At 42.6% G+C, this 22,653-nt stretch overlaps 2 protein-coding genes across 2 annotated transcripts in view; both read right to left on the reverse strand.

Annotated features, from left to right (window-relative positions):
• The window catches only part of ptmab (prothymosin alpha b), a 294,345-nt gene that overhangs the window by 64,477 nt on the left and 207,215 nt on the right, over positions 1–22,653 (reverse strand). The gene's annotated exons all lie outside the window — the stretch shown is intronic.
• LOC140355629 (uncharacterized) lies at positions 9,476–18,745 on the reverse strand. Its single transcript, XM_072440294.1, has 5 exons — positions 18,708–18,745; positions 14,708–15,140; positions 11,918–11,998; positions 11,587–11,667; positions 9,476–11,253 (listed from the first exon to the last, which is right to left on the reverse strand). Exons 2-5 carry the CDS (start codon positions 15,138–15,140, stop codon positions 10,373–10,375), a joined length of 1,476 nt encoding a protein of 491 aa, XP_072296395.1. The 5' UTR covers positions 18,708–18,745; the 3' UTR covers positions 9,476–10,372.

The following is a 22,653-nucleotide window of genomic DNA, read 5'->3' on the forward strand; positions in this document are numbered from 1 at the left end:
CACGGAGAGGCACACAGGAAGCTGATACTGGCCAGGCAAGCGCGTGATTGACTCGAGTGACGCAGTGCGTGTGTGACGCGCAACATACGTAAACCACGTGACAAGAAGTGGTATTGGGAGTTGTAGTTTTTTCCTATTTGCAATAAAAGTACGTGGGTTACATAAGCAACGCGATGGCCCTCCTTGGTCTCATGACGTTTTTTCTCTTGCAGGTTGGTTTTATTTCACATTATGGAATAGGCGGGTCACATTCTCATTGGTTAACTTCACATCACTTGTTTTTACATCTGTCTTTCTTCCTTAGAGATAAGAGTGGGGAATGTTTACCTAACTCCCCTGGGGTGCTACACCCCTCCCTCGAGTAAACATTCCTTTGCCCCATCTTTACAACACTTTCACAAATGCCGTTTTTCACATGCCATTTTTCTCTTAGACTAATGATGCAGATAATATACAAATATCGTCATATCACTATTATGCAGATAATATACATCACAGAAATATAATCATATATTTACATTTTATCACATTTCCCTCCTGTTTATCAAAGCATTAGTCTATTGTCTCATATCCCAAACATATTAATCTTTTCAGTTTTCAACATGTCTTTCATATTGGTGTTAACGTGACACTTTTACACTCAAAAGGTTATGCACAGTCCTCAAACATTGAACAAACTCCTTTTTTTTCTCCCAACATGTCTACTGCCATAACGGGTCTGCCAGACCATTTAAGTGGTGTGCTGCAACTCTGACCCTTGAGCAAGTCCTAAATATTGAGTCAGATTGGTCAATCTCTGTAATTGGACAGACAGACAATTTATTCTGTCTATATTTTTGTGCGGTGTGATGGGAAATATAGAAGTACAAGCGGAAGGCCCTTAAACCCGCTGCTTTCTGGTCAGTCAGTTTGTACTTCTTAGGGACCTCTGGGCACCCCAATAGAATCAAATACGTAGTATCAGGTGCTACTGGTACCAGACTGTCCACTAACCTCTCGCCTTGACCTTGCGGTATGGTTCTTGGTGATGCTGGTCTTTGTAATGACCATGGCTGGCCACTAAACGGATGGATAGGCACAGAGTCCGACTCCCTTGGTTTCCAAGTGCCCCCTCAGCACTGTGTGCCCACATCACCACCATACGTCCTGGCGCTTGGGTTGCTAAGAGACTTCCTCCCGCTGCTTTTCGGTCACACCTTTGACACATATGAACTGGTACACTTCCCATCTCAATGCATAATCTCATTAACATTGCATGCAGTTATGTTGTAGCAGATAAAAAGGCACTTTTAGGTAGTGTAAACAACAGTGGCTGTATAATATGCCATTGTGTTCCTTCAGCTACTGTCATGTCCATTATACATTATACATTTCATAACCTTTCACATCAAGTTGATCACTTATTTTCTTCCCTATATTTTTCAGGTCTGTGTATGGAATTTTAAAATGTATGTTTCATTTACCGGTATACACAGCTGTGACACAACAATGTATGTTGATCTGTTGGAACATGGATTGGGCGATCAGATTACAGAATACAGCCTGCGTCTGCTGATGGCTTATGGATCTGGTGCTGTGTTGTCTGCCGCTGGTGCCGCCAGTTCAGACAGTTCTCTCACTTTCCCATGAGAGCGATGCACCCATGATCTCATCCCTCCAGTGGTGAGGACGACACGGTGTGGCTCCTTCCACCTTGGGCTGTTCCACTTGGCTCGCCTCTGTAAACACCAGATCTCCTCACGTTCTGGCTGCGGTGAAAAACAAAGTATTTTCGGAAGTTCAATGTATTTCAAACAGTTCTCTCGAGAGCATTGTCAGTCATATATTCCATGATAAGTCTGTAGGTTTATCACTGCTGGGTCCATTGTTCATGTCAAACATTGTTTACATTTTTTTTTTTTTGTAATTATTGAATGTAATGTTTGTTTACTAGTCCATTCATCCCTCCATTTGAGGCATGGCATAGCCCATGACTCAACTTCTGCAGCCCATTTAAACAATGATTTTGGTAATCATGCTTTCCATCAATATTTCTGTATTTCATAAAGTTCAGATACCTGGATTACCAGGATGTAATCAAGGGAGAGATGGAATTGCGTCTGTCCTCAACTCCGCAATCTCACCTCAGTCCTTTCACAGTTCACTAGTCACATCCATTCCCTTTGCTGAGCGTAATCTGACACATCTGTTTTACCACCATTTGTTTCAAACTCTAAATGTTTGGGTGTCCACGTGCGTGTGTGTATGTATGTATGTATGTGTGTGTGTGTGTGCAATACAAATACTTCAAACTATAATAATTATCTCAATAATTCCCCCGTTGAGCTGGCCATAGGGTCAGCTCAGCATCAAGTTTCACATCTCCTCACGTTCGTGTGGCTTGAATGAGATCACACATCTAATGTAATATGTGCTAATCTTCTATATGTGCTTGCAGGTGAGTTCCAAACTCAATCTTTTACACCTGCTCATGTGATGCTTTACAAACATTGTGTATTAGTTTTTTCTAGCAAGTCTATATGCGTATTAAAACTCACAATGATCCTAAACCTTCCCCTTGTTTATAAGGCACGTCTCCTTTTATCAACCTGTTTTTCCCCTTGTTCCCTACTTTCCTGTCTTTTTTTTGTCTCGTCATTCATCTTCCTCTCTGTCTTCCCCTCTGTCACCTTTCTGTTTCTTTTCCTGTTCTGTTCTTCCTTTTGAGGCATTTTACCTCCAAAAATGTCTTTTCTCGTAACGTATCTCCAATTTCCAAACCTGCTTTTTCTGTCCCTCTTTTCCCTTACTCTTATTTCTGCTGATATAACTATCAGGCGCTGCATCCTCTGAGATTCCAGTGTTATCTTTAAAATATTTCTGTCATTCTGCTTCTAAACTCATGTATTGATTACCCATCCCCCTGTTTAGTTTTCACTATCTTCAGGTAATCTGCGGGTCTCATAAAATTGACTACACTCCTCCCTCCTTCCTCCTTCCTGTAGTCTAACTACCTCTTGCCTCCGAACGGGTCCTACTTTCCCTTTAACTGTATCTAATGAAGGCCCATATACTGCATCCCAGGATCTGTTGTATTTCTGCGTCATCCAGTCTATACTGTATTATAATGAGTTCTAATTCACTAAGACTATCAGTCCAATGTGTACATTTACTTTTGTTACTTTACTCCCCTTAGAGCTGCTTTAATATCACTTAAAGTCCATGTCCTGTACACATACGTTGTTTCTCCTCACTTGTTGAATATGCCTCTGACAGGGCTCGAACTCACAACACTAATGTCCATGAACTCATGCTCTGCTGACTGGGCTAGTCGGCCCTTTTAACCGCTATCATTTGTTTACCTGGCGTTCTTTTTGATTCGTCCGTTCATTCCGTCATGGGTCATTAGTCCTGTATCGTTTAAGTCCTGTTATCACTGGTTTCATAACGTCTATAGCATCTAATTTTAGATGATATTGTCTTTTTTAAATCTACTCAGTTCTTGATTGAATCTCCACAATCCTTCAGGTATTTCCTTTTAGAATATCAAATTCTTTCCGTGTTAATGTTAACTCTTCTATTACTCCGTCAACCCACCGCTGAGGTGTACTCTTGGCGTCACTGTGATGCGTAAAGATAAGGACATTTACTCCATCCTGATCCATCTTGCTCTGTTGCCTATTCCTCCTCCTGTGTTTTCCCAGTCAATAGCCCACTCTGCGTCGTTTGCTTTAGTTAATGACCACAGTCATGTCTTTCCTGGGAGAACATTAGCACGTCACTGTTTAACTTATTAGGTTTAATACAAATAAGTTATTGATATAATAACTTCAGGTCCTAGTTTATGCACAGCTCTGTCGTAAGTCATGCCTGGTCCTGGTGTGGTTTTGTAACGCAATCTCATATGTCGCTTGATCTAGCTCCACAATTTCACAGGGGCTGGCTGTATTTTCTTTCGTCAATGTCGACAATGTGGTTCCTAATTTTCCTATCGCCTCTAATTTCTTCCCATGTTTCCACCCACCTAAATTTAGTACGTACACTCAGTGGATTTTTCTTAGTTTGCTCATGACTGATATCATTTTTACTACCACTTTACTTACTGCCCGTTCTACTCCTATGTCTACCAAAAACATCAGTAGTCACCCATTTACCCATATTATCACTCCAGGCCCGTGCCTGTAATTTATTCTAAATTTAAAAACACTTCTGTCTCTTCGTCCACCTTTTTCTCTGTTTTTATCTTTTTCTGAGTCACCCTCTTTTTCGTCCTGTACTTTCATCTAGTCATGCATTATGGTGACATAATAAGTCCCAAAAAAATAATTTCGTCAAGTCCAAAAATAAAACAAAACAAAAATAAAACAAAACGTAGCTTTGTTCTGTGCATACAAAAAAACATGATACCGTAAAAACACAACTTTTGTCGGGGACAGGAAGTGTCCTGTCTGTGATCACATTCCCCAAAATATTGGCCATCTATAAAAATCTAAATTCATCTTCATCTCTTAGCAAGTTTAATAAAATCTTTATAATTGATTGTTGTCAATCAAAACAAAAACTCTTAAAATTTGTTCTACAGAGCTCTCATTACTAAAATTTAAACCTGCTGGGTTTAGTTCCGCCTAATTCATTAACCTTCAGAGCGTCCTCTGACTGCTTTCTCTACATCTTATCACCCTCTTATCACTGCAAATACAGCTGTCCAATTTTCTGCTATGTTTGATCCTCATTTGTTTATCAATTGTCTTGATGGGGACAGTTTAATTCATTCCTTTAGCAGCCACTGTTTATCCATTTTAGATCAGGTGGCACCTGTAAAATTCACTTTGTCATCACAGAAAAAAGCTTGTCCTTGGATAAATGAAGATATCCTAAACCTAAAGAGACTATGTCGGAAAACTGAGCGTCTGTGGAAAACCTCTAGTCTTGAGGTCCATAGGTTACACCTCAGAGATCTTGTATCATCTTACAATGAAATGATGGAAAGTTCCAGATCTGATTACTTCCGCCAGCTAATAACATCCAACAAGAAAAACCCCAAAGTGTTGTTTGACACTATAAATTCTATTGTTTGTCCTTCAGCTGCAGTAACTCCTGTTTCCTGCAAAGCTGACAGCAATGAATTCCTCAGGTTCTTTATCGATAAGATCAAGATGATCAAAGACCAAATACCACCCCTTTAGAGTGATAAACCTGTTTCTGTGGAGCCTGTTTCCCAAAACTGGTCTTCTGTCACTCTAGAAGACATCTCAGCTCTGGTGACCAAGATGAAACCCTCCTCTTGTACAGTATATGTAGTGTATCAGTGTATCAGATGCCCTTCCCTGCAGGCTCTTCCTCAAAGTGTTTGATGTTATTGGCCCCAGGGTTACCAAAATGGTAAATCTCTCTCTTTCTACTGGTGTGTTTCCTGGTCCATTTAAACATGCCATAGTTGAGCCGTAGACCCGACGGACCCAAAATGTTTCAGACCTATTTCAAAGCTCTCTTTCATGTCCAAGATCCTTGAGAAGATGGTCTCTGAACAATTGTCAGATTTCCTTGATCAGTCTAACATTCACGACTCTTTTCAATCTGGTTTCCGCAAACATCATTCTACGGAAACCGCATTGTTGAAAGTCTCCAGTGACATTATGATGTCTGCTGATTCAGGGAAATGCACGGTTTTAGTTCTGTTGGATCTTTCTGCACGGTTGACCTTTGACACTGTCAACCATCATATCCTGTTAAACAGACTGAGGGACCTGATTGGACTATCAGGGTCAGTACTTCCTTGGTTTTCCTCATATTTATCCGGTCAGAGCTTTAGTGTTGCTGCAAACTAAATAATGTCCGACTCAGCTGATCTGTTGTGTGGAGTTCCTCAGGGCTCCGTTTTGGGTCCCGTCCTATTTCTGCTTTATATAATTCCCCTGGGAATGATCATTAAAGAGTTTAGTGATGTGTCCTATCACCTGTTCGCTGACGATATTCAGCTATATTGCTCTTTTAAACCTTCTGAGATCCAGAAGCTAAACTCCTTGGTCAGTTGTTTAGTGCAAATAAAACAATGGCTGAGTAAAAACTCCTTGCAGCTAAATGCAGACAAAACAGAAACTCTGATTATTGCCCCTGATGATGCCATTCCAGGGATAAACCAGTACTTGGGTGTCTTAGGCCAGACTGCAAAACCTAATCTTAGAAACTTGGGTGTTATCTTTGACAAAGACATGTCTTTAGAGCACCACTCCAAGCTGTTGACAAGGAACTGTTTCTTTCAGTTGAGGAAAATCTCTAAGCTCAGGAAAATGGTGTCTCAAAATGACCTGGAAGTTATAATTCATGCCTTTGTGTCTTCACGTTTAGACTATTGTAACAGTTTGTTTTCCTGTCTTAACAAGAAGGAACTCTCTCGTCTGCAGCTGGTCCAGAACTCTGCAGCGAGGATCTTAACCTGCACAAATAGAAGGGCCCACATTTCACCCATTCTAAAAGCCCTTCACTGGCTGCCGGTCTCCTAACGGATACAGTTTAAAATTCTTGTTTTAATTTTTAGAGCTTTAAATGGTCAGGTCCCTCTGTACATCAGCGATCTGATAAACCGTACACTCCCTCTCGCTCACTAAGGTCCTTGGATCAGAAACTGTTCTTGGTTCCTCGCACCCGTTTTCGGACCAGAGGAGACAGATCCTTCCAGGCAGTTGCCCCCAAACTCTGGAACGATCTTCCGCTCTCCCTATGGTCACTGGACTCAGTTACTGCTTTTAAAGGTCAGCTTAAAACCTTTTTATTTAGTCAAGCCTTTTAAATGCACTTGTTTTACGGACTGATTTTACTGTATATTGTTGTATATCTATTGTTCACTGTAAGTTTTTTGTGTTTTTATTGTTTTATTCTGTGTTTTGTGAAGCACTTTGTGACTTCTGTTTGTGAAAGGTGCTGTATAAATAAAAGTTACTTATTTACTTACTTACATTCTCCTGCCTTCTTGACCTTCTTTATCTCCCCCTCTCTGCCACGTCTGTGAGCATACTGGACAAATCTCCATCCACATCCTCTATGACCTTTCTTTTGTCTTTTAGTCTTACAGTTTGGGGTGATAATTCTGACATTATGTGGTCTTGGTCGTCTGAGGAAAAATGCTACTTGCTTTACAGACGAGTCCTATGTCAAGCTTCTAGTGGATTCCCTGCTGTTTCCACCGGACATAGTTTGAGGTGTTTGATATTCACCCTCGTCTGCAAATTTTAGATCTCTCAGAATAACGCCTTGTGACCCTTGTATGATTAATTGTGATTCTCACACCTGTTAGTTAATCACTATTAATTCTCATTCACACATTCACACTTTCTCTCTTACTTAACTCGTGCATAGCGCTAACATTCACTTGTCTTTATGTCAGTAACAACTCGTACATAAGGCATCATAACTTAAACTCATGGTGAGCAATTTAACTCCTTTATGTGAGAAACTTATCTACATGCATAAAGCCAACCAATATTTTTTCAGTAATATCAAACTTCTGCTCATGTGAGAAACTTATCTCGTGCATGCCTACAATATTTCCTCAGTAATATTAAACTGCTCTTTATGTGAGAAACTTATCTCACGCATAAAGCCTACAATATTTTTCCAGTAAATATTAAACTAGTGCATAACAACGTTTTATGGCTCACTCTTTTTCACACACAAAGTTTTGTCTGACCTTCTTCGCCTGTGTTCTCCTGCTGCCTCGAAACAACGCGCTCTCCTCGCGGAGAATGAGGTGCGATGGGCGGCCACGGGGAAAAGTGGACTTCCTTCTGCTGTGCACACAGACTTTCACCGATTCACAGCTCAATCTCCGCGAAGGGGCAGCCTGTCGTCCGGCTCAATAGGACCAGAAAATGTCAAGAAATTAGACATAAACCAATGCTATTCCTTAACACACAGAGAACACAATTCAACTTAGAATATTAAACGATACAGAAACGTCAGACTCTTTGTGTAGCTTGCAAGGGAGAAACCGTCGGGCAGGCCATCACGCTGTTGTAAGCAACGCAATGGCCCTCCTTGGTCTCACAATGTTTTTTTCTCTTGCAGGTTAGTTTTATTTCACATTCTCATTTGTTAACTTCACATCACTTGTTTTTACATCTGTCTTTCTTCCTTAGAGATAAGAGTGGGTAATGTTTACCTAACTCCCCTGGGGTCCTACACCACTCCCTGGAGTAAACATTCCTTTGCCCCATCTTTACAACACTTTAACAAATGCCGTTTTTTACATGCCATTTTTCTCTTAGACTGATGATGCAGATAATATACAAATATCGTCATATTACTATTATGCAGATAATATACATCACAGAAATATAATCATATATTTACATTTTATCACACATTTTGCACACACCATTCGTTAAAGAAACACAACATGGTAAAAGCTTTGCAGAAAATAGGAGCTTTTACTTGAGCTGGACAAGACAAAAAACACAGAAGTCCTGGGGTTATCTCCATTTTACAGATGCTCCTACAGGTCAAACTAATCTGGTCTGAATGGGGCTTTATGATCATCGTGGACTTGACATAATCCTCTACAACAACAACACGGCAGTGAAGACGATTACCAACGTCATGTTTCTGACATGGATGTATTATATTAGGTTTCTGAGGGGGCACATCACAGACGACCTCACCTGGGCTGTGGATACTGGGTCTTTGCTTGAAGAATGCCTATAAAATAAGATAATCCTTTATTGTCCCCATATGGGGAAATGTTGGTGTTACAACGCAGTAGATACAGGGGGAAAGGACAGATAACTAATAGGAAGTTTGAAAAAAAAAAAAAAAAACACTCTTATAAACAGAACAAAAAACTCTTATTAACAAATCTCCTCTTATATCTTAATAGGGAATGGAGGAAAAAATAAATAAATAAAATAAAAAGATAAAATAAAATAATAATAAAATAAAGTAAAAATAGCTAGCATAAGACTAACTAATACTAATACTAATGGTAAGTAAACACTCTTCAGTTATATGCACATGAATATGGCCTTAATTGCTTGTGAGTATGACAGTAATTGCACATGAATATGACGGTATTGCACAAGGTTAAGTCAGTCAGTATTGCACGTGTTCAGGGCTAGCAGTGTTTGTTATACAGTCTGCTATACGTCCTGCACCGGTTTAAGAGAGATTGGAAGCATGTGAAGAGCGTCTCGACCTCCCTCCACTCTGTTCCCGGATCAGGACAATTATCAGGGGCCCTTCACAACCACATGACGGCCTGTTCTCGAGGCTGATCTCTGGATGCAGGTCAACCAGGTTTTGCAATAGATTTTTTCCTCCACGGCTGTCAAACGGCTGAACTCCTTTGCTCAATGATGATGATGATGATGATGATGATGAGGGAACATCATTGTAACATGATTAAGACAAGTGAGTTTTAGATTGTGTGATAAATGCAAGTGTTGAGTTCATGTATCCACACAGAGGAAAGTGTAAAGGAAAAAACTAAACAAATGAAAAAATGGCTTCTGTAGAGATTTATTCAGAACAAAATTCACAAAATCATCAAATCAATCATTTTCAGAAACACAACCAGATCACAGCTTAGATTTCATTCTGAGTCATCTTCTAAAAAACTACAGCCAGAGACACGGCTGCTCTGGGTCACTTATGCATCACTTATGTACAGCAGCATTTGTACACGTCTATTCTACACGAGAAACAAACAGATTGTAATTTGAACAGCTGCAGGTTACAGACTGAACAGCTGCAGGCTACAGACTGAACAACTGCAGGGCACAGACTGAACAGATGCAAGTTACAGACTGAACAGCTGCAGCTACAGACTGAACAACTGCAGGTTACAGACTGAACAAATGCAAGTTACAGACTGAACAGATGCAAGTTACAGACTGAACAGCTGCAGGTTACAGACTGAACAACTGCAGGTTACAGACTGAACAGATGCAAGTTACAGACAGAAAAGCTGCAGGTTACAGATTGAACAGATGCAAGTTACATACTGAGGAATCAGGTTGCAGACTGGTCTTTTGTGGAATAATCACATTCTTTGACATTTGACAGAAGAGTGTGAGGCTTGATTTGGATGTTGAATGGCAACATGGAACACTTTTGAATTTGACAATTTGTAATGTCATTAATATTTTTATTAGTAGCAGTTAGGATTATATTATTTACTTGGTCATAGTGGCAGGATAAATAAATTACATAATTTATAATGGTTATGTAAAGTGGTATTTAGTGGACTAAATAAAATGTCTTTAAGTTTATTGATTAGTTTAGTCTCAGCCTAGGCTTACATGAGGACTATCTACAGTGCTCAGTGACATCCTGAAATATGTAGATCTAAAACAATACTCCGTGTTCTGGCAGTGACTTGAATTTTATCAAAACATGTATTTTAATTCCAAGGAAATTCTAGCCCAGTGACATTGGGAGCATTGAAGTCTCGGATGCCGCCAAAGTCACAGGAGTCTGGGCTGAGCAACCAGCCGGAGAAGGTACTGCTCATATCCTCTCCAGCGAACATGCCATTATTGGTGCTGTCCTTGACCTGGACCCACACCATGTCACCAGCCTTCAGGCGCAGCACTATCTCCGCACTACTTGTCCTTGTGTTTGTTAATTCAGTCAGCTTAAAAACAGAGTTGAAATTAAGGAACAAGCCAGCAATGAGACGTTTCTGCTTGACAAGGAGATGAAAGTTGAAGGCGTAAGTGCCATTGGCAGGAGCGATGTAGAGGCCTATGGCAGGGTTATAGTGACTCTGAACATTAGAGATGATCTGAGTGAATTTGACAGGTCTGTAAGGCTCTGGAAAGGATGCGGCCAGAGCAACAGAGAAAGCTGACTGGACAGAGAGCGAGCATGGCCCTGGAAAGCCCGGATTGCCCGGGTCCCCTAGCTCTCCTTTCAAGCCTGTATCTCCTTGAAGCCCCTCTACACCAACATTTCCCTTCTGCCCCTTTTCTCCCACAAGTCCTTTCTGTCCATTTGTGCCATTCACGCCGTTGGTGCAGTTACATGGGCCTGGGGAGCCCTGCTTTCCTTTCAGCCCGTCTAAACCATGACTGCCATCAAGGCCTGTATCGCCTTTGTCACCTTTATCTCCAACTGAGCCCTTAGATCCTGTGGTGCCTGGTAAACCCCTGGCACCAGCTGGTCCTGGAGAACCTTGTACCCCAGGAAGTCCACTCACAATCTCACAGAGGCAGGAGCCAGGCACACCCTGAAGCCCCAAAGGTCCAGGTAGACCATCATCTCCAAAGTCGCCTTTGTCTCCTGGAAAACAGGCACAGTGCGAGTCACTAAACAGGGTAAGTCCTCAGAGACACTTCTGTTACACTCCACATCTCTCTTACCACCTCTGAAAATGTGGCATGTAAAGGCATGTTTCGACTGAGCCGCTTTAGGATTGAGATTATTTAAGAGACATAAGCTGCTCACATAGTAGACATAACAGAAGCGGCCCGAGACGGTTCAAAGTGAACTGGCCTGATGGACCAGGGCGAGTGGAAACAAAGGAAACATGGTCTCGTAAACCGGCGTGTTTCTTTTGCTGGTGGCAGAATGTCCTCGTTCACTTTTTGAATGAGAAGTTACCAAATGTCATACCTTTAAACCCTTGCTCGCCCTTGATCCCAGTGAGGCCGATGCGTCCTGGCTGACCTTTGTCTCCCTGGTCTCCTGTCTGACCTGCCAAAGGAAGAGATTGTAAACTTTCATGTTTGATTACAACAAAACACAACACAGTTATCTTTCTTCTAAACTTATTCTGAAATGAATTATGAAAGATCAAAGCAAATACTGAATACTTAATATAGTTTCCAATAGAAGAAACAAAAGTAACACATTGGTTTTGGCCAAATTACATTCTCAATTTGATGTGGAAATATTAATGAATCCAGTCTCACCAAAAGACAAATTAAGAAATATTTGGACACACCTTTGGTCCCGAGAGCGCCTGTAAATCCTCGAGGTCCTCTGAAGCCCATGAGGCCCCGCCTCCCAGGACTGCCTGAAAACCCTGGAACACAAGAAAAGAATCCAAAATGACTCAAATATGAATCTTAATTGCAATATTTTTATTTACCTCATGGGCAAATACATTTTCTTTTTTCAAGCTAAATGATCAAACTATGATGAAATATTATATACAAGCAATTCAATATAATCTGTAAAAAAAACTAAAAAAAGATTTTAAGAACATTTTAAGCGAAGATAGATATTCCCGTGTACTGACGTGTACTGTACATTTGTGACAAGTAAACTATAGTTAAGTAGTTTATCAAAACATGAATGACTAAAATGTGTGTCCAGTTATAATACATCATAACTACTACACTACTGTGTGGTATTGTAGCTATTAGAGAAGTAGATTGTGATATGGATGTGGGTAATCAGACGGGGCCCCTACAAAGCTAAACCAAATCCTGGACGGGCATGTTTTGCTCGATTTATTTTTCTTTTCTTTTTTCTTAGATTAGTTATTGTTTATGTTTTTTCTCTATTTCCCTGTTTAGAATTCCTCTTGTTTCTTGTGTATTTTTCAATATTTTGGTCTGTATCTTTTAATAGATAGAATAGAAAGCAGGAGGCTCTGTGCCTTGCTCTCCACTCCAGCTCGCTCCTTTAAGCGTTATTTTAAAATTCTTTGTGCTTTTCCTTCCAAATACAAAAAAATCCTCAATAAATCCATGGATTCACTGACACGTGTCACCAGGTGTTATGTTTCTCTCACCAAACATCACATCTAATCACCGGGTTATATTATTATATCTGGTGATCTGTTTGGTTTTCTGGCCTTGCAATACTGTCATATTCATGTGCAATACTGACTTAACCATGTGCAATACGTCATATTCATGTGCAATACTGACTTAACCATGTGCAATACGTCATATTCATGTGCAATACTGACTTAACCATGTGCAATACTGACTTAACCATGTGCAATACCGTCATATTCATGTGCAATACTAACTTAACCATGTGCAATACCGTCATATTCATGTGCAATACTGACTTAACCATGTGCAATACGTCATATTCATGTGCAATACTGACTTAACCATGTGCAATACTGACTTAACCATGTGCAATACCGTCATATTCATGTGCAATACTAACTTAACCATGTGCAATACCGTCATATTCATGTGCAATACTGACTTAACCATGTGCAATACTGTCATATTCATGTGCAATACTAACTTAACCATGTGCAATACTGTCATATTCATGTGCAATACTAACTTAACCATGTGCAATACCGTCATATTCATGTGCAATACTGACTTAACCATGTGCAATACGTCATATTCATGTGCAATACTGACTTAACCATGTGCAATACGTCATATTCATGTGCAATACTGACTTAACCATGTGCAATACGTCATATTCATGTGCAATACTGACTTAACCATGTGCAATACCGTCATATTCATGTGCAATACTAACTTAACCATGTGCAATACCGTCATATTCATGTGCAATACTGACTTAACCATGTGCAATACTGTCATATTCATGTGCAATACTAACTTAACCATGTGCAATACTGTCATATTCATGTGCAATACTAACTTAACCATGTGCAATACCGTCATATTCATGTGCAATACTGACTTAACCATGTGCAATACTGACTTAACCATGTGCAATACCGTCATATTCATGTGCAATACTAACTTAACCATGTGCAATACCGTCATATTCATGTGCAATACTGACTTAACCATGTGCAATACTGTCATATTCATGTGCAATACTAACTTAACCATGTGCAATACTGTCATATTAATGTGCAATACTAACTTAACCATGTGCAATACCGTCATATTCATGTGCAATACTGACTTAACCATGTGCAATACGTCATATTCATGTGCAATACTGACTTAACCATGTGCAATACGTCATATTCATGTGCAATACTGACTTAACCATGTGCAATACGTCATATTCATGTGCAATACTGACTTAACCATGTGCAATACCGTCATATTCATGTGCAATACTAACTTAACCATGTGCAATACCGTCATATTCATGTGCAATACTGACTTAACCATGTGCAATACTGTCATATTCATGTGCAATACTAACTTAACCATGTGCAATACGTCATATTCATGTGCAATACTAACTTAACCATGTGCAATACCGTCATATTCATGTGCAATACTAACTTAACCATGTGCAATACCGTCATATTCATGTGCAATACTGACTTAACCATGTGCAATACCGTCATATTCATGTGCAATACTGACTTAACCATGTGCAATACCGTCATATTCATGTGCAATACTGACTTAACCATGTGCAATACCGTCATATTCATGTGCAATACTGACTTAACCATGTGCAATACCGTCATATTCATGTGCAATTACTGTCATAATCACAAGCAATTAAGGCCATATTCAGGTGCATATAACTGATGTAAATGAGAATGTTTTACTTACCATTAGTATTAGTATTATTTAGTCTTATGCTAGCTATTTTTACTTTACTTTATTATTATACACTTTATTTTATCTTTATCTTTTTTTTTATTTTTATTTTTTTATTTTCCTCCATTCCCTATTAAGAGAGGAGTTTTGTTGATAAGAGTTTTTTATTTTGTTTAAGAGTTCTTCTATTAAGAGTGTTTTTTTCAAACTTCCTATAAGTTATCTGTCCTTTCCTCCTGTATCTCCATGTGTGGACAATAAAGGATTATCTTATCTTATCTTATTGTAGATGCTCTCAGTGTTGTGTGGTGTGCACGTGCCTGTGAGGCCTTGGTCCCCGCGCTCTCCTTTGGGGCCCGTGGTAGCCTTGCAGTGTGAGCAGAGGCAGAAGAAAGGGATCTCTGAGATGGAGATGGGGATCGGGGAGTTGAGCAGGACGTCGCAGATAGAGGTGTCGGGGAACATGACGGACATGTCCCCGGGCAGCGCACTGAAGCTGGGCTCAAAGGAGTAGTTGGACGGGGGCATTATCATGCTCTTGCCCAGCCCCCTGCCGCCCCCTGGTGATGGCTCTTTGTCTGAGAAGTCGCCGACTCCATTGTAGACTTTGGTGTTGTCCGTGGCGTTTTTGTCGACTTGTGGCGGGTAATATAACATGGATGAACAGAGCGTGCTCAGAACCACCAGCCCCAGCAGCCTCAGCAACATCTGCAGCAGAAAGACAACCGGGCCCATCACACCCAGTCCCCCAACATGAGGATGAGACCCAACCTATGTCAGGACCTGATCCTTTTAAGGGACATTCAGGACATAAAGGACATGCCATTTTTCTATTGTTAATTTCCGCTCTTGTGTTTTACAACTTAAACTTAAGATAATGTACAAACAAGTTATTTCTATCAGGAGTATCTCTCATCAAGATTGGTGTTAACACTCCATCTTCTGGCAGTAATGGAAAATAAACTAAAGCTAATGTAAACACACAGTAGTTATGAAGGTGATTTGAGTCAAAAATGCACAGAACAAGCTGATTTATGGAAAAATGTTTCAAACCCACCGTAAGTCGAGCCCTGTCTTCTGAAGTCGTCTGTTACAACTGTTTTTACAACGTCACCATGGCACTCCTGCTCGCTCGCCCTGCTGGTGACGAGCGAGCCTCTCTCTCGCTCTCCTCTCTCTCTCCCTTCCCTCTCTTTCTCTTTCCTCTCTCTCTCCCTTTCCTCTCGCTCTCTCTCTCTTGCTCTCTCTCTCCCTTTCTCTTTCCTCTCTCTCTCTCTCTGCCCTCTCTCTCCCTCTCTCTTTCATCTCTCCTTCTTTCTTTCCTCTCTCTCCTCTCTCTCATCCCTCTCTTTCTCTCTCTTTCCTCTCTCTCTCTTTCCTCTCTCTCTCTCTTGCTCTCTCTCTCTTTCCTCTCTCTCCTTCTTTCTTTCCTCTCTCTCTTCCCTCTCTCTTTCATCTCTCCTTCTTTCTTTCCTCTCTCTCTCCTACCTCTCTTTCCTCTCTCTCTCCCTTCCCTCTCTCTCCCTCTCTCTTTCATCTTTCATTCTTTCCTCTCACTCTCCTCTCTCTCTTTTCTCTCTCCCTTTCCTCTCACTCTCTCTCTCTTGCTCTCTCTCCCTCTCTCTTTCATCTCTCCTTCTTTCTTTCCTCTCTCTCTCTCCCCTCTCTCTCCCTCTTTCATCTCTTTTTCTTTCTTTCCTCTCTCTCTCCTCTCTCTCTTTCCTCTCTCTCTCCTCTCTCTCTTTCCTCTCTCTCTCCCTCTCTTTCGCTGGCAGGGAAAGCATACATGGAGCGCCATAACCTGTGGCTGGTGTAGTGTACAGGAACATCCAATGTCCCACCAACTCAATCTCCCACATTTAGCACTCACAATGCACAGAGTGTACGTACAAAACAGAACATGGCGCTCCCCACTATGTGTCAAATCAACAACTTGCATGTTTGTATGTGAAAATATCTTCAATTTGGTGACATTATCAACACAGTGACAACCAGGGGTGTTGCTAGACTCTGGTGAGATCCAGGCTCAGCCCAGGCAACATATTTCAACATGTGTGCTTGGAATTTGAACAAATATAAAGGGGGGTCTAAGGAAACTAAGGAAAATTTGAAAGGAGCAGACAATATTTCCTGCCTTCTGGTGAATATTATGAGCTCTTGGCAACTCAAGTGTGAGTATTTTGAATGAACAAGTGGCAAGTTTCAAGTTTCTTTATCCTAACTTATAATTGAGGTCTGTAATTGCATTGTCAGACTGCCTAATGGTCCTTTTATGTATTCAATGTGAATATTATTATCATTATCTTTATAATCGTTTTAATCAGTTGAATCCTCTTATTGCAATGGCCTATAGGTAGAGGCAACATCTGGGACACGCACACAGAAAGTTGTATTTTCCTGTATTCTGGTGAATTTTAAAGGTACTATTTTACTATTAACTTGGTTGCATGATGTGTTCCCTCTGATCCCAGCACCTTGATTGTTTCTGCACAGCCCCTGCAAATGTCTTCCCCATCATCAGGCTGTGTCACACCTTCTCTCTTCTTCTCCTCCGGAGTCCACAGCACAAACGTTGTGCTTCTAAACTTAATGTTGTAGGTAAATGTATAACATTGGCCTTAAAGCTGGTGTAACTAGGTTTCAAAGAGTGAAATAAGTAAATACCAGTAGATATTTAAACCTTTTTACAAAAACTCCAAATCCTTTGGCACATCACTAGCAGTCACATGTCTCATCCCAGAGTGTCATACAATGACTCAAATGGCTCTTTCAAGTTTGAAAGGATAAATTGTTTAATAATTAGAATAAGACAGCATATGGAGGTCTGTTTTTCCACAAAAAATCTTCTTTTACTATACACTTTCTGGGGTGGAAACCAAATTGACATAATAATGAAAGGGGAAAAATTGGGTAACTCAGCTTTAAGTTTGGTAACTGTAACCTGTCTCACACCAGATGAATTCTCATGATATTTGTTTCATAATCTCATGAGACTCAAGCTGTTTGACGGACCAATCAATGCATTGTAATTTGGACAGAAGTCAAAAGGACCTAAACAAACAGACGTAGACAGACTATTTTGTTTGAGTTGAGTTGAGTGACACACATATCAGTTTGGCAGAGTCTGGTTTGCCATGCACTTTCATTCTTTTACTCGTTTGCATCGTTCTACATGGATACCCTAATAGTTATGTGCCAGTAAATATCTTAAATGCAAAATAAAACAGTGACTGATTAGCTCCGCATGGTTCAGGTCTGCGTGAGAGCGTGAGCACATGACTGACTCGGGCTTGACGGTGGACTATAAACCAGTTTTTATGCATCAGCAATCCATTTGTATTGGGGACACGCAAATCAAGCCGCACTTCTAGAGGCGCATCACGTAGACCACACCACTGGTTTGTTCTACTCACGTAGTTCAAAGCGTTGTTCTGTGATAATACATCCACCTGAAGGCTGCTTTATAGTCCTCTGTCAAATCTATGCAGACCTCCCTGACACACACAGTGGCGAATTACAAAGAAATACCCTAAACTACACTGTTAAATTCAACTACTGAAAAAATTCTTAATGAGAAATTCGCCATTTGTATTCAACATTCAAAAATGGATGAAACAAATGATCTTATACGTTGTCTGTTTCTTGTCACAACTATAATCAGTGGGTTTCTAATTATTCCAAATATGAATACTGTTGGCGCCCTCTACTGGTCACACTCTTGTTGCTGTAGCATAGGGAGGTTCCGTGACTCTTCGCTCCGCCAGTATAATGGGCCGACCTAATTTCTCTCAAAGATCGTTTACACCGGAGCATTGTCTGCACAAGGTTGGGGCCGATCGTTCTTTTGTCGTTACACAACAGGCGTCACAATGTAAGACAATCTGTGTGTGAAGTCAACGCACCCATTAACGACATCCTCCTCTGTGTTTCACGTAGACCGGACGATACAAAAGAGATTGAGAAGCGCTGAGGATGTTAACTCCTAGATCTTGCAATAAGAACGTTTACTTGGAGTCAACATGAGTGACTTTTACATTAGACAAATGCGGAACGCTTTTCAAATGTCTTTTCTCAAAGTCAATTTGGGCAAGATGTCCAACATCTCAAAAGGTTTTCCAAATTCCAGAGCACATTGATGCTCAAAAATCTTGCTTCGTAGATCCCGACAAATAATTTCCAGTGGTCATGATCAATAAGGTGCTAAATAAAAGTGTATATTCAAATTGTTCCAAATATGTCAATCTTTATCTCAAGTTCGTCAGTTGTAAAACTCACCTTTGCGTCGTGTGTCTGAGCTCTGGTCCAACGCAAATGAAAAGCTTTAGAGTTGGACGAGATCTTTTATAGACCTCGCCCAGAGCTTGTCCTGGTTTCTGCCTGGTTTCTTTTGCAGACAAAGAGGATGAGAGCAGGTGAGATAGTCTTCTTTGTGCTCCACCAGCGCTGAGCCTGACCTGGATCTACACTTACATCGCTCCACCCTGCTCTATCACACAATCTTCCTTGAGTCACTAGGAGCACAGGTTCTCCATGGTAGGCCTCGAGTTAGTTCTGCTCTTTGCTCTTCTCAAGCCCTCCTCAGTCAGCAGAATAGAGGTGGGAAGTATTACATGAATTTAAATAAGTATATTTACTAAGTACTTGTGGTTCTGGGCCAATTCAGCAGGATGCCTGAGGACCAACAAAGATTGGCCTGAGGGCCACATTTGGCCCCCCAGGCCACAGTTTGGGCACCACTGATCTAGACCTTACTTGTATGTTTGTGACGGATACATCAAAGTTTAGTTTGTAAAACAATATATTTATAAAATCATGTGATGGTAAACTTTGTCTCCCTGTGTGTCCCGTTAAAAAGTCTGTCAACAAAACATTCTGACTCCAAGAACTGAGGTGTGAAGAAGAACACAAAATGATTTTAATCAAGAAATTAGATTTTACATTACAATTTATCTATTTAGTTTGAGCTGTTTATCAAAGGCAGAACAAACATAAAACATCAAATGAAACGTTGATGCTCAAAATGGAATGTTGATGTGTCAAAGGCCTTTGATTCAGGAGATTACTGCATTCTTTTGGATCGACTGGATGTTATTGGGTTTTCTTAAAAAAGGCGTTCCTCAAGGCACTGTTCTTGGACCACTGTTATTTACAATTTATATAAACTCACTTGGGCATAATCTAAAACACAAGTAGCATCCACTTGTATGCAGATGGTGCGATTCTGTATGCTAAGGCACCTTCTTGTGCTCAATTGTGCTAAATATTCAGAATTTTCACTTGCCTTTCTTTCTTCTTTTCCCACTTCCCCAGGGGAACATCGATGACCTGCGGACCCAGATCATCCCCGAGTCCCTGGACAAACGGTCTTTACTCCATATGAACAGTTCTCCTCCTGAGTGGCTCTCTCTGTCCGTCTGGATTTGTAGTTTTTCCTGGCCGAGAAGGAGGGTCTTAGGACACGGGATGCTGGGACATTTGTCTCAGAACACGGGATGCTGGAACATTTGTCTAAGGACAGGGGATGCTGGGACATTTGTCTAAGGACAGGGGATACTGGGACATTTGTCTCAGGACACGGGGATGCTGGGACATTTGTCTCAGGACACGGGATGCTGTGACATTGCCAAGTCCCTATAAACATTGTTTAATCTGTTTTTCACTGTCGTCCCTCGAGGAAACTGCAGTTGTGATTTTGGGCGCTACACAAATAAATAAAATAAAATAAAATTGTGTTTAAACAGGATAACCATGAACTATTCTCATTAGATTTTCCCTGTAGAAATAAATGAATGAATTAATGAATGGAAATGAAGTGAGAGGACTTATTTGAAACCATCCCACTGCCAGAAAGGATATTTAAAGAGAAATAAAGAAAAGCTGCATCCTCTTTCCACAACATTCATCATTACCTCAACAATACCAGTTATCTCACTTTCTTATGCAAATGTTTAGAATACATACACTTTCTACTTTATTCACACACACGTTACCACAGGTAACAATTATACTTTAAAACAGTAATCTGAAAATACCACAGTACATACAGTACAACATGAATACAGTTAAAGTTAAAGGGACACTTTATTGTTTCCATAGGGAAATTTGTCGTCTGCATTTGACCCATCCTCCAATGCCGTTAGGGTCTCTCCTCAGGAGCAGTGATCAGTGCTTGAGGATCCATGACCACATCATTGTTGTCGGCTTGGTCAGGACCGCTGTAGCTGGAGGGGTCAGGACCACTGTAGCAGGAGGGGTCAGGACCACTGTAGCAGGAGGGGTCAGGACCACTGTAGCTGGAGGGGTCAGGACCACTGTAGCTGGAGGACCACTGTAGCTGGAGGGGTCAGGACCGCTGTAGCTGGAGGGGTCAGGACCACTGTAGCTGGAGGGGTCAGGACCACTGTAGCTGGAGGGGTCAGGACCACTGTAGCTGGAGGGGTCAGGACCGCTGTAGCTGGAGGGGTCAGGACCGCTGTAGCTGGAGGGGTCAGGACCGCTGTAGCTGGAGGGGTCAGGACCGCTGTAGCTGGAGGGGTCAGAACCACTGTAGCTGGAGGGGTCAGGACCACAGTAGCTGGAGGGGTCAGGACCACTGTAGCGGGAGGGGTCAGAACCGCTGTAGCTGGAGAGGTCAGGACCACTGTAGCGGGAGGGGTCAGGACCACTGTAGCGGGAGGGGTCAGAACCACTGTAGCTGGAGGGGTCAGGACCACTGTAGCGGGAGGGGTCAGGACCACTGTAGCGGGAGGGGTCAGAACCGCTGTAGCTGGAGGGGTCAGGACCACTGTAGCTGGAGGGGTCAGGACCACTGTAGCGGGAGGGGTCAGGACCACTGTAGCGGGAGGGGTCAGGACCACTGTAGCTGGAGGGGTCAGGACCACTGTAGCAGGAGGGGTCAGGACCACTGTAGCTGGAGGGGTCAGGACCACTGTAGCTGGAGGACCACTGTAGCTGGAGGGGTCAGGACCGCTGTAGCTGGAGGGGTCAGGACCACTGTAGCTGGAGGGGTCAGGACCACTGTAGCTGGAGGGGTCAGGACCACTGTAGCTGGAGGGGTCAGGACCGCTGTAGCTGGAGGGGTCAGGACCGCTGTAGCTGGAGGGGTCAGGACCGCTGTAGCTGGAGGGGTCAGGACCGCTGTAGCTGGAGGGGTCAGAACCACTGTAGCTGGAGGGGTCAGGACCACAGTAGCTGGAGGGGTCAGGACCACTGTAGCGGGAGGTGTCAGAACCGCTGTAGCTGGAGAGGTCAGGACCACTGTAGCGGGAGGGGTCAGGACCACTGTAGCGGGAGGGGTCAGAACCACTGTAGCTGGAGGGGTCAGGACCACTGTAGCGGGAGGGGTCAGGACCACTGTAGCGGGAGGGGTCAGAACCGCTGTAGCTGGAGGGGTCAGGACCACTGTAGCTGGAGGGGTCAGGACCACTGTAGCGGGAGGGGTCAGGACCACTGTAGCGGGAGGGGTCAGGACCACTGTAGCTGGAGGGGTCAGGACCACTGTAGCAGGAGGGGTCAGGACCACTGTAGCTGGAGGGGTCAGGACCACTGTAGCTGGAGGACCACTGTAGCTGGAGGGGTCAGGACCGCTGTAGCTGGAGGGGTCAGGACCACTGTAGCTGGAGGGGTCAGGACCACTGTAGCTGGAGGGGTCAGGACCGCTGTAGCTGGAGGGGTCAGGACCGCTGTAGCTGGAGGGGTCAGGACCGCTGTAGCTGGAGGGGTCAGAACCACTGTAGCTGGAGGGGTCAGGACCACAGTAGCTGGAGGGGTCAGGACCACTGTAGCGGGAGGTGTCAGAACCGCTGTAGCTGGAGAGGTCAGGACCACTGTAGCGGGAGGGGTCAGGACCACTGTAGCGGGAGGGGTCAGAACCACTGTAGCTGGAGGGGTCAGGACCGCTGTAGCTGGAGGGGTCAGGACCGCTGTAGCTGGAGGGGTCAGGACCGCTGTAGCTGGAGGGGTCAGAACCACTGTAGCTGGAGGGGTCAGGACCACAGTAGCTGGAGGGGTCAGGACCACTGTAGCGGGAGGGGTCAGAACCGCTGTAGCTGGAGAGGTCAGGACCACTGTAGCGGGAGGGGTCAGGACCACTGTAGCGGGAGGGGTCAGAACCACTGTAGCTGGAGGGGTCAGGACCACTGTAGCGGGAGGGGTCAGGACCACTGTAGCGGGAGGGGTCAGAACCGCTGTAGCTGGAGGGGTCAGGACCACTGTAGCTGGA

This window comes from Eucyclogobius newberryi, unplaced genomic scaffold (assembly GCF_026437365.1).
Source record: "Eucyclogobius newberryi isolate DKJ021-1_F unplaced genomic scaffold, fEucNew1.0.hap1 SCAF_12, whole genome shotgun sequence".
Taxonomy (NCBI): domain Eukaryota; kingdom Metazoa; phylum Chordata; class Actinopteri; order Gobiiformes; family Gobiidae; genus Eucyclogobius; species Eucyclogobius newberryi.

What these genes read in the sequence shown, in the direction of transcription:
- LOC140355629 (XM_072440294.1), bottom strand. Translation starts at nt 15,140, where the DNA reads ATGTTGCTGAGGCTGCTGGGGCTGGTGGTTCTGAGCACGCTCTGTTCA. An exon ending in GAGCATCTACAATAAGATAA is followed by an intron (nt 11,999 to 14,707) that starts GATAAGATAATC and finishes CTTGTGTTCCAG; the next exon opens with GGTTTTCAGGCAGTCCTGGG. An exon ending in GGGCGAGCAAGGGTTTAAAG is followed by an intron (nt 11,254 to 11,586) that starts GTATGACATTTG and finishes CCTGTTTTCCAG; the next exon opens with GAGACAAAGGCGACTTTGGA.